The sequence below is a fragment of the Seriola lalandi genome, unplaced genomic scaffold (genome assembly GCF_002814215.2).
Source record: "Seriola lalandi dorsalis isolate HSWRI2012SDOR001 ecotype SW California unplaced genomic scaffold, Sedor1 jcf7180002054907, whole genome shotgun sequence".
NCBI classification, from domain to species: domain Eukaryota; kingdom Metazoa; phylum Chordata; class Actinopteri; order Carangiformes; family Carangidae; genus Seriola; species Seriola lalandi.
In genome coordinates, this window is record NW_019525459.1 from 1667276 (window position 1) to 1679200 (window position 11925).

The window sequence follows — 11925 nt, forward strand, 5'->3', positions numbered from 1 at the left end:
GGGGGGAACTGGGAGCTGGAAATTGCACCTCATTGCTAAACGAAGCCTAAAGCTTTAATTAACAGCAGCACACAATAAGTGAAGGACACTGCCCACAGTTCACGGCTCTCATGTTTCAATCCCTCACTCAAGGAAGTGTCTGGGAAATCTAGGCAGGTGTTGAGGTAAAACAAAACGAGACGAGAGCAGCCCACCATTGTAGTTAAATTACCAGCATTCACTGTGGTTTTCAAAGGGCACAGGCTGATCCCCGGCTCCACACCTGACTTACACCACCACTGACTGAGGCTTAAAGAGACAATCCACCGTAAGTCACTGTAACATGGTTAGTGCTCAAGTGTTGTTGTAATATATTTAGTGATGCCACTTTACTCATTGTATCTCATTGTATTTACATACATGAATACAACAGAATCTGACGACTGAACATGTTACTGTAAACATCAAGGTTCGTTTCATTTACTCACAATTTGACACAAAAACATGGAGAGATCCATCTCAGAGACCAGAGTCTGGTGTAGAAGTGGCGTTACCCAGATCTTTGAGTTTCCTGAACAGAACATCAGTCATGATTCAGGAATAACACATGGATGTTGTAGGAGAACATAATAAATATGTTGTCAGTGAAAAATTTATTGATTCATTCGGCATCAACATTTTGTGACTTGACAAATACGTTCAGTAGAAGTGTTGATTAAATTATAATCTGGGCTAAAATATGTTTCTCTTAAAATCTATTTATTGTTGCAAATTAGTAATTAATATGAAAATACTTTGTAGGATTCAGGTTTGTTGATTCATGAGTCCCACAGGAAAATCCCACAATAACAACAACAACAACAACAAACAACAACAACAACAACAACAACCCAGTAATGCTCCGACTGCCCCACCAAATCAAAAAAGAAAAAGGAAAAGTATTTTATTTTGTCCTTGTTGATTTGACCAATCAGTTTATTTATATCTGATTAGTCGGTCTGCATGTCTTATGTACTATTAGATGCTATGGCTTTAGTTTTAGAGAACATATGTTATAGCTTACAGTCCTAATAGAACATTCATAGAGGACCTCAGTCAAGTCCTGCACTTAGTGACCAGTCAACATATCTTAATGCCCCCCCCAAGTAAAGGCAGTGTAGAACCGGGCCTGCACCAACACAGTCCAGCAGCAGCAGCAGCAGCAGCAGCTCTGTTTGCATCTGAACTCCTGCTAACAGTCAGAAGCATCTGAAAATGTTTGTCCAAAAGGCTGACCTCTGTTCTACAGCCAAACAGGTAGTAACACTGCAGGGTGGAGGCAACAGAGAGGAGGCGGTGCCCCACATACAATGGGGGGGCCTAAGAAGGTTGGGGGGTATAAGAGTGAGTGAGGGGAGCAGTGAAAACGGAATCAGCCTCAGTGCTCTGTAATTGCTCACTGGATGGCTACAAGGTTAAAACTAGTCTAGACATAAGCATTCAGAGACTTCGCTTTGGCAAAACCTCAAGGCTGCAGAACTGTTCCTGCTCCGAAACAATACACTGGGCTCTCCTGTCACCATTAGAGAAAGAGCTGAATCAACCCTGAAAAGGTGGTGTGTGATACACACAGTTCATTTCAATGAAATGAAACTCAGTGTAAATCAATGACACGCTTGTGCTCTTGGTCCACATGCTATGTAACCTCACAACCAGGATGTCTGCTCTCATTTCTTTTCACTCTGGACCCTTTACACTGTATCACTGACTCAGAATACAATCACATGATTTTAAAGTGCCAATAGACAACTTCTAATCAATGAACATTGAGAAATTGGGCGCATGAGTGCAAGTCTCATTTCCACTCCCACAATAACTGGATGAAGACTCTCCCTTAATCAATTAGTTTGTATAAAAAAACACTGTCTCCACCAAAAGTGATCAGACACAGAGAAGAACGATGAGAGAGAAGAAGAATTGTGAAACTGAGGTAAAAACCTGCATCAGTTTACTTTAGTACAGTCACTCTAATGTAAAGTCCTGTTTAACTTCGAACTTCATTTATTGGGACCAGAGAGTCTTAACGAGGCTCCACAGGCTCCAACACTGTGATCAGAAAATATTCAAATAGTATCAAACAGTTACAGAACGACTCACAATGAATAATCAGGATATTAAATGATGCTGAAGGAAACATTGAACACAAACACTATTATTTCTGTTTATGAATTGTAAAATTGTTATTGCTGTAAAGTAAAACTTATAATGATGATAATAAATGACGCTCCGTGAAGTTGGTTATTTTATTTTATGTTAAATTATTAATATTTTTATTATTTTGTATTTTCACTTCACTGTAACTTGGATCACTTTGGAAAACTGTGTGTTCACATGGTCAAAGGAATGAGTGAGGTGACACATTCTGTTTTTATAAAGACCAGTTTATGTGTGGGAAATGACGTACGCATGATTTCTGCGTGTACGCATCATTTCTACATCTGGCCTCTGGTTGTATTAATAAGCAGCTTTTGTTACTGACTGATCCAGTAGAAATAAGGCCGACTGAATGTGGGTTTGAGCTCTCCTCACAGTCACAACACTAATCTCAGTGGGCTGTAAATTAGTGCATAAAGGTTTTACTGGCCCTCTCTCTGGTCCCAGTGAATTCACACTCCCTCATTTGTGTGAATGCCCGTCTGAGGTTCACTCATAGAATCATATAGTGAAAGTGAGGTTTACAGGTAATACATCTAAACGCTGATGGTGTCACTACTCTACAGACATTACAACATCCAATGAACATATACTTCATAATCATAAGTTAAAACAAAAAAGTTGTCTGTTGCCACTTTAAATATAAACACACAGCACAGTGAAGTTCTTGACTTTACATCCTGTTGTCTTCTATCAGCCTCATCCTTTCTGTTGTCATGGAGTCTGATGTCAGAGCCTGGTCACACCCCTCACACACACCTGGGTTGGGAGGGGGGGCGCGTGGGGGGTGGAACCTGCACAGAGAGACAAACACACTATAGAATGTTTAACAGAAACCAAGAGCTGAGCTGAAAAACTGACAAAATCACACAGGTGAGGAAGATGATGATGAGACTTCAGAAGCCAATGCAGCTTCAGAGGTGGGCGTGGCTTGACATTTCAGAGACATTTGGTGCAAAAGTCAGAGCGTGCAGAACTTGCCATTTGAGTTTCGTAACGGAAGATTCAAGCAGTTGTAGTTATTGACTTGTGTTTGTGCAATAAAAAATATTCAAGAAGACTTTTGTGTGTGTGGAAGAGGAAAAAATCGGCAAGTGTGCAACTCCGAGAGCATCTTTTCTCTGTGACCTCAAATTTACTGATACACATGTGTGACTATTTTATACAACTACTAATTCCACTGTCACAGGTGCTCAGTTGTTTTGCACCAAAAATACCTTCATACTATACTGATTAGATTTTGTTAGTCAAAGGTCAAAGGTCAAAGGTCAAGGTCATGGTGACCTCACAAAGCGTGATTTTGACCTTGTGAACATGATATATCTCAGTAACACCTTAAGGGAACTTCTTCAAATTTGGCACATACATTCACTTGGACTCAAAGATGAACTGATAGATTTCGGGGGTCAAAGGTCAAGGTCAGTGTGACCAGACAAAACACTTTTTAGCCATAACTCAGGACTTCACAGTAATAATGACAAAGTTTCAGACATGGCTCATATTTTATTTGATAAACGGGGAACTAGTCTGAGTGGAGGAAGCAGACAACCACGAGGAGGTGATTGGAGGCTTGTAAAAAGTTATGTTTGTAAAAAGATACAGAGCTGGTAGATCTGCTGTGTTGCTGTACCATCTAGGATTAGCTCCTGAGGTCACAGCTGTTTGGCTTCAGTGTGAGCTATGCAACAAGGACCATTCATCTGAGAGAATCCACGACACCTTTCGTCGGGTTTTAAAGTTAGTGAAAAACAAAAGATCAGCTCTTTGCTCTGCTGCCATAATGAAATAAGGATGGCGGATGATTGATGAGCAACAATGCTTATGTCTCTCACCAGAAAAACCAGGCCCAGTTTCACAAAGATATTTCAGACTGGTCTCTGGTGTTGGTCCAGTCTTCATTCTGCTCAAAGATCAGTCTAATGCTGTTTCACTAATAAAGACTCACTCATTTTAAGACAAAAACCTTAGACACTTTACCCCCATGGAAACTCATGCCTAAGACCAATGCTAACATGGTAACAATCAATGACACCTGCGCTGATCAGTAGCACCCAACAACAAAAAACAGGAAAACATGGTTCATAATTTGTGGTTTGCTGACATTGTTACAGAGAGAGCAAAGAGAAGGGAAAGAGTTTTTACAGACCAAAAAAATCAGATTTTTCTTTTTATTGTTTCACTCTTCACTGAAGTAAAACGTCCTTGTAACTGTTGAATTCTTCCAAAACACAAACATGTTCTGCTGGGGTGAACAGAACTGAGTGGTTGGATGTGGTTCCTCTGTCGGCCATTTTTTTATATTGAAAAAGGTCTTAATTTACACAGATTCATTGTACCACAGTCCGACTTAAGATAGTCAAGAACTAAACTGCTTTGTGCAGCAGATGAATTCAGACTCAGTCTATGTGAGGTCTGACTGTTTGTTTGTATGTAAACTTATTGTCTGTATTTGTGAAACTGGCCTTGGTGGATGCATCACAGCCCACAGAGAGTTTTTTTGTGATGGAGATGAAACTTACTGGTGTGTGTGTTAGGACTCCAGTGCCCCCCGCCGTCGCAGGAGGATCCTCTGAAGCTCCTCATCACGGTTTGTTGATGGAGATGCTGCCTTTGGTTGAGGGGGGGTTCTATTGAAATTCTCCTGGACAGACAGACAGAGGCCTGGTCAGCTGACACATGATCAGATGTGAAGAAGCTGCAGTAATTTCAACTCTGGATAATTAGCAGTATGACAGTAACAGAATATGTGCTGTTTACGCTGTAGTAACTTTCTTTAGGTAAAATATAGACGACTTCTCCACCTTTGTTTTATGATATTTTATTTGAACATTAAACTCTGTTGTGAGCTCGTCCTCGTACAGTGGAGACAACAAAGTCTCCTCCTGTGTAAATACAGTGAAAGTTCAACTAGTAAAATATGGCTTGTGAGGATATTTGATTGTTGATCATTACCATGATTCCTTTAAGTTCCTGAATGGCAGAATTAGAGGGCAGCCGCTGCATCTGACAAAAGGAAAATTGGAGGAAAAAGATGGGTTTGGTAAATAAACAGCAGTCTGACCCATTATACTTATTTTTCCTCAATCAGCACTTAGAGGCTAAACTGCACCTCTTACCACCGAGACGAGACACTGCAGCACGAGGACGTATGCTTTCTACAAGAAGCAAATGTGTCAACACACAATCATTCTGAGTCACGTCAATTTTCCCATCCTCATTATTTATAATTACCTTGCGGAGCAGGTCCTACCTAATGCTATCTAATTTGGCAGAGTTGTTGTAGTGGAGGAACACGCAGACTAAAAGATGTCTTGGCCATATGTCATGTTTTATGGAAACAAGTAGCTCTTGGATAATCCCACACACTGATGGATTTAAGAGCACTGAACAATATGCTCAACAATGTACCAAACTAATTCAGGCCTCAGAGCCTGGACGTCTGCAGCCGAGGCTTCAGCTGGGTGATTTCAGGGAAAATGAAAACACACTTCCTCTAATGTAACATATATCCAGTCTCATGTCTTCAGTGTTAGTCTATAGGACAGGTCTGCAGTTTGTGTAGGACTTTTAGCTGGGTTCTGCTCTCTGTCTGTCTCACTACAAAACTCTTCCTCTGTTCAGTCCAATGTAAACCACAATTCTTCCTGTGTTCCAGATAAGACACAGAGGGTTCACAGCTGCCAACACACAGGCCTGGAGGGCTCAGAATATTTCATGAATGCAGCAGGGTGTTTCTGTATGTCACATTATTTGGCATGAAAAATGAAGCAGTGTTGAAGAACAAAAACATTAGAGCACCAGCTACTCACTTTAGAGTCTGAGGCTCGGTAACATGTCTATAATATCCCTGTAGTAAATTATAACATATTAATCATCTTTATTGAATTTGTGACTAACATCACAATAATAAAATGTGTCAGTTGTGTTTCTCTGTCATCGACCTTATGACTTTATTAGGCTTGTGATGTGTGACAGAATATTACTGAGTCCAACAGGAGGTTTTCCTAAACTTCACCTTCACTCTGACTCACTGTTGGCCTCAGGGGACAAGACTGTTGTTCTGTTTGTTAATACAACATGGAGACAATCAGCTGTGTGACCTGAGTGACTGAAGATCATGACATGTCATGAAGTAATGTGAGGAGGCGTTTTAGATTTGAATAAAGGTAAAGCTGTTTGCTAACTGTGGATTAGCCTCACAGTGACGTTAGCAGGTCAGCACAAAACACATTACATCATTAAATAACCAAACATTACATCATTGAATAAATAAACAGTACATCAGTAAATAAACATTAAATCTACAGTGTGGTTTCAGACTCAACAGGAGTCACATATTCATTCAGAGAATGAGTTTAAAATGGTTCAAAACCAGTTTTTGAAAATGTGAAGAACAGGTGTCCAATATTCAATAATCATATTCAACACACCCAGATCATGACCTCCACACACACAGCCAGATGTCCACACACCCAGATCAAGATGTCCACACACACACACACACACACACACACCTAGACGTCCACACACGAAGATCAAGACGTCCACACATCCAGCCTGCACGGGTGTGTGCCGGCACACATGGGAGAACACGCAGCTTCTTGAATCATTACTGACAGTTCACTGACATGAAACCAGAGCAGGTCTCAGACCACGTCGGGGGAATACACCATGTTAGGAGATGTTTGATGTTACCTGTCTCCTGGCTCTGTTGGGTGATTGGTTGAGGGGTCGAAGCTGAATGCCTTTCTTGATCCTCTGCATCATTTCGTCCACCGCCTGCTGCCTGACGTCCATCTCTGAGCACAACACACACACACAGCGAGCAAGACACACAGGCGTGTTGTGTTTAGTGGCTTCCGTGTCTGCCTCAGTGGGAAACTGTGCCAAGAGCCAGAATGAGTTGAAATGGCTTTGAGAGGCTGTGTAATTCACATGCGTCATTAGCACTGCAATTGAAATAAAACTCACTTTGATGTAAAAGCTTAAAAATGACACAAACCCACAGGAACAATCAGTGGGGCTATTGTTGGAGAAACTCCAGGTTTTCCTCTTAATTATAAACTGAGCCATATCATCGTCAGCTCTGACGGCTGTGGCTGCAGTCTGGGAACACTCATTATTGCTGTTGTTAATTCTGTGGTATTCAGAGCACACCTTTACAGTGTGTGAGGCTACCAAAATCATCTGGAATGAATGTCGACTTTGTAAAAACACAAACACTATTCATCAGTTTTTCATCCAAAAGTTGTGTGAGGAAAAGAGAGTTTCTCAAGCTCACAAAAGACGGGAACAAAAAATCAAATTCTGCAATAATGCAGCCTATTGGCAAAGAAATGTGAATATTTAATTTGCTAACACAGAACATTCAACAGCTTCCACAATGGAGCTGTTGTTGCTAAGATGTCTTTAAAATGTCACACAAAAATGATTTTGTGTTAAAGTAATGTTAAAATATTTTCCTCCAAAATGCTCAGAAAGAGACTATTATTCTGGTGTCAGAGTAGAAGATACCCTGAGCGTAGTGCCCAATTCAGGCCTCACATATTCAAAAACTACTTAACAAAATGAGGAGCCAGCGCAGCCTGTTCAGTTAACATGGATGTTCTACCTGTTCCAACAAGTCAAGGTTTCTCCTTTGTTTGCACAAATTGAAGAATTTAACATGTTGACCTATTAGGCCAGTGATGAGGATTTGAGTTTGCATTTCTCATGCACCACTTGCTACAGCATTTGTCCTTCTACACATAAGTGACATTGATTTGCAAAGGAAAAGGTGAAAAGAATACAGGAAGGAAAAAACAGGATTCAAGACCAGTTCTCCATCACTGAAATATATGAGCCGCAGCAGAGGAGAGGAGAATAAAATACTAAATGATCATACATCACATAGAGAAAGGACAGATATGCTGAATGTCTAGACTCTCAGAGAGTGTGAGCGACAGGGTCTGGACATTAATACAGCGTTTCCCTCACTGCCATCACTCACAGCACAAAAAATCTTTTATGCAGCACAATCAAAATTAATATTTGCATATTAAAGCAAGAAATTTCAATAATGTCCACCAAAGATCTTCCCTCATAATATTCAATATAGACGTAAAGTCCACTGTGGCCTGAGTGTGAAACACTGAAACATAAAGGAACCCTGGCTGAGCAAACATCAAACATCAGGGCTGTGGTCAAAAAGTCTCTTATGAAGGTTCAAACTAAGTGAAAGGAGCTGAAGTCTCTGAGCAGCAGCCATGATTACAGCTGGTCCACTTCTCTAAAGTATGAGGAAAAGAGCTTCAGTGCTTCCTATCTTATCTCCTTTAGCAGAGGAAACACTGGAACTTCCTTTATGAAAGGAAAGGAGAGATTTCTTGCTGCAGCAGCATTTAAAGTGACACACCATTGTAGTATCACCGCAGCAGACCCACATAAATGTAGAAACAACAGATAAAACTGTTTTACGATTGTGACATGATCAAGAACTGATGGAAATCCCTGTCTGATCGACTGAAGTCCAAATCCATAAATATAGATTTACTCTCTTTAAATCAGTCAGGTGTCGCCATGAAGAACAAGCAGATTGAATTTATAGTTAACAATATCATCATTATAACTGAATACTATAGTCTATACATAAATGTTGTTTCACTAAATCCCCTCCCATTGTGTAAAGACCTAAAAATAAGTTTTCTCTAGTTAAAAAATTTATAGAAATGTCAAAACCATCTACAACAGAAAACTATAAACTTCTGTCTGAATCTAATTCATTCTGATCTGTTGCTCAGTTCCTTCTATTCCTTCAATTATTTTAATGGTTAAGCTTCCTGTATTTGTATATTTTAGGTTGTATGTTAGGAAAGGAGTATTTATCGCCCAAGTGTTATAAATAAAGTTAGTTTAAAAAAAAAACTTAATAATAATATATAATAAAACTCCTAAACTCCTAAACTGGTTCTAAAACCTTCACTGTGTGTTCTGTATTAATACTACATCGAGTTACACTGTATGTTACAAAAGATAATGGACACCTGCCAAATGGCAAATGGAATGTATGCATCCAGAGTTTTACTCTATCAGACACAGTGATGATGCATTTTTTGGGGTTCAGTATCTTGGAGACTAGAGGACCTGGGGATCAAACCAGTGACCTTGTGCTTGGTGGACAAGCCGCTCACAACCGTCTGGTCCAACTTGTCCTTTACAGTGAACACACCACGCGTTGAATGTTGCAGCAACAAACAGTATATCATCCATATTCTGTGGGTGTTGGATGTGTACCTGTTGTCTTGGCAGAGTCCTGGACCACCAGTGGGATGTCAGCACTGATGCCCCTTCTCTTTCGGATCAGTGACAATAGTGAGCTGCAGGGGAGGACACATGGAAACCTGCTTTGACAGGAACCAACCCACGTTCTCATAGGATTTCAGGATTTCACATGAATGTGTTGATCCTGATCATATACAGTATTAGATTTCAGTTTTTGCCTGCACAGCTGAATGAATAAAAAAATGATGTAAAAACCAGACAGTTACACACAGAGCTCTCTCTCACTGACTACCTGCAGTGCCAGTTCAGCATCAACTGACTCAACACATATGATGAGGGCCAACTAAAGGCTAACCATGGCAGTGAGGGTGCCACCAGGCTGTGTGAGGATTCAGTCGCCAGAAGGCTGAAAAAATATTCCGATTATTTTAAAAGGATAAAATGAATTCTTCAGATATACATCTAGATTTGAGGTAAAACCCTTTCACCATCAGTTGTTGGCATTTCATTGTATGAAAGGTGCATCATAGTGAAAATGATCCCCTAACTGATGAAGTACAGAGCAAACCGTGTGTGATCAAACCTGAGGGGGTTGGAGGCCAGAGCTGGGGCTGGAGGGGGAGGAGGTGGGGGAGGGGGAGGTGGAGGTGCTAGAGTTGGGGGTGGGTTGATAGCTGCCTGTAGCTTCTTCTGGAGCTCCTCAACTGGCCAGTCAATGACGTCACACACACAAACAGCAGCAGAGAGAACATTAGAGAACAGTTTTATCGTGAAGACTGAAGAAGCAGCTGATGAATCTCATGGTCATACTGTAAATGAAATGTTTCCTCCATAGTGCTGATACTCTATAGTGTACAGTGTAATGCCCCACAGCTCATCTTGTCCTTACAGTTCAAAATACACCCTCACTTGTAAACCGCAGATCCTTGACCTCCACTTCAACCTTGGTGCATTTGTCAGTGTACTCCTTCTTCTCCTCCTCCATAAGCTGCAGTTTGCACCTCAGAGCTGTCAGCTCCCTTTGAGCCTCGCAGCTCCTCAGCCTGTCCTCCATCTGCTTCATCTGAGGACCGAGCACAGGACAGTCACTGTTACATTGTTACATTTACACACTTCCACTCAGCATGAATAGGGAGCCACTACACATCTATTCTGTCTGCTGCAGCCCTGTGGCTCCTGCAGCCCTGTGGCTCCTGCAGCTCTGTGGCTGCTGCAGCTCTGCAGCCCTGTGGCACCTGCAGCTCTGTGGCTGCTGCAGCTCTGTGGCTGCTGCAGCTCTGTGGCTCCTGCAGCTCTGTGGCTGCTGCAGCCCTGTGGCTCCTGCAGCCCTGTGGCTCCTGCAGCTCTGTGGCTCCTGCAGCCCTATGGCTGCTGCAGCCCTGTGGCTCCTGCAGCTCTGTGGCTGCTGCAGCTCTGTGGCTCCTGCAGCTCTGTGGCTGTTGCAGCTCTGTGGCTCCTGCAGCTCTGTGGCTGTTGCAGCTCCGTGGCTGTTGCAGCTCTGTGGCTCCTGCAGCTCCGTGGCTGTTGCAGCTCTGTACTAATGAAGTGTGATGAGTAGCACTGAGCAGCTGCCAGCTGACATTCAGTCATCCACTCCCAACCCCAGTTCCTTAACCAGTGTTTTAATTGTTTCTCAAATGAAGGGTATGGCAACCTCTATCCCTGCACCAGGAGAGATCACTGATCCCACTCAGCTAAAATTGTTTTCCATCAGTTCCAGGGGAGGGGGAGGGAGCCGGGGGCTTCACTGCTGCTTTTAATTATTAATCTGGCAGGTTGTGGCCTCTGGTTTTACTAATTCACCAGGCATTTCCCCTGATGTAATTAACAGATAAATAATTCTGTTTTGATGCAGTTTTGATGCAAATGATTTGGAGGCTTTACAGGTGTAAAACACAGATGCAACACTCTGTACTGTACTAATACTGTCACCATATTCTAATCTTTAAGTCTGCCATGTCACATCCTGGATTCTGTGTCTCTTCAGGCACCAGTAAAGCCTCAGTCATACTCCAGTACTGGCAGGCGGACGCACCTCTGTACATACAACACATGAGGGTCTGTGAAAGCTCGTTCCACACTGAAAACATGATGGAGACCTCCTGATAGGAAGGACAGCTCCTCTTTTGTTGTATTTACTGGACAAAGTGAAAATGTCAAAAAAAAAGCAAACAACTGTACAGTGAGCATCCAGTTTACTCTTCTAGCTTGTATTGCAGACTGTCTGTTGGACTCTCACAAACATGTGCTGCTAATGAATTTTATGTCCGGTGGCCAAACCATGAATCAGCTTTTCAATTTGTAACTTCTATTATTATCATTTTTCCACAACAGTGGCGATTGCTCTAAGACTGCAAGGGAAGCTCAGCTTCCCCTAAAATGTCAACAAAATAAGTGGTCAAATATGTGCTGTTGTGTGAACATTTCATTGACTAAATATGCGCTAGAACACGTTCATCTTTTGTTCAGAATCAGCTCCTTATCACAGGTAAC

At 41.8% G+C, this 11925-nt stretch overlaps 1 protein-coding gene across 2 annotated transcripts in view; it reads right to left on the minus strand.

Moving 5' to 3' along the window:
- Positions 1-338: 338 nt before the first annotated feature.
- shtn1 (shootin 1) overlaps positions 339-11925 on the minus strand; it is a 34841-nt gene continuing 23254 nt past the window's right edge. Inside the window, exons 10-16 of one of the 2 annotated variants that reach the window (XM_087169681.1) lie at positions 10342-10495; positions 10016-10136; positions 9445-9527; positions 6868-6971; positions 5125-5175; positions 4692-4813; positions 339-2966 (exon numbers count right to left, since the gene is read on the minus strand). In XM_087169681.1, the coding sequence (XP_087025807.1) occupies positions 4703-4813; positions 5125-5175; positions 6868-6971; positions 9445-9527; positions 10016-10136; positions 10342-10495 (624 nt within the window). In that variant the 3' untranslated portion in view covers positions 339-2966; positions 4692-4702. Of the gene's footprint in view, positions 2988-4691; positions 4814-5124; positions 5176-6867; positions 6972-9444; positions 9528-10015; positions 10137-10341; positions 10496-11925 lie in introns of both variants that reach the window. The other variant, XM_023430552.2, reaches the window with a different exon arrangement.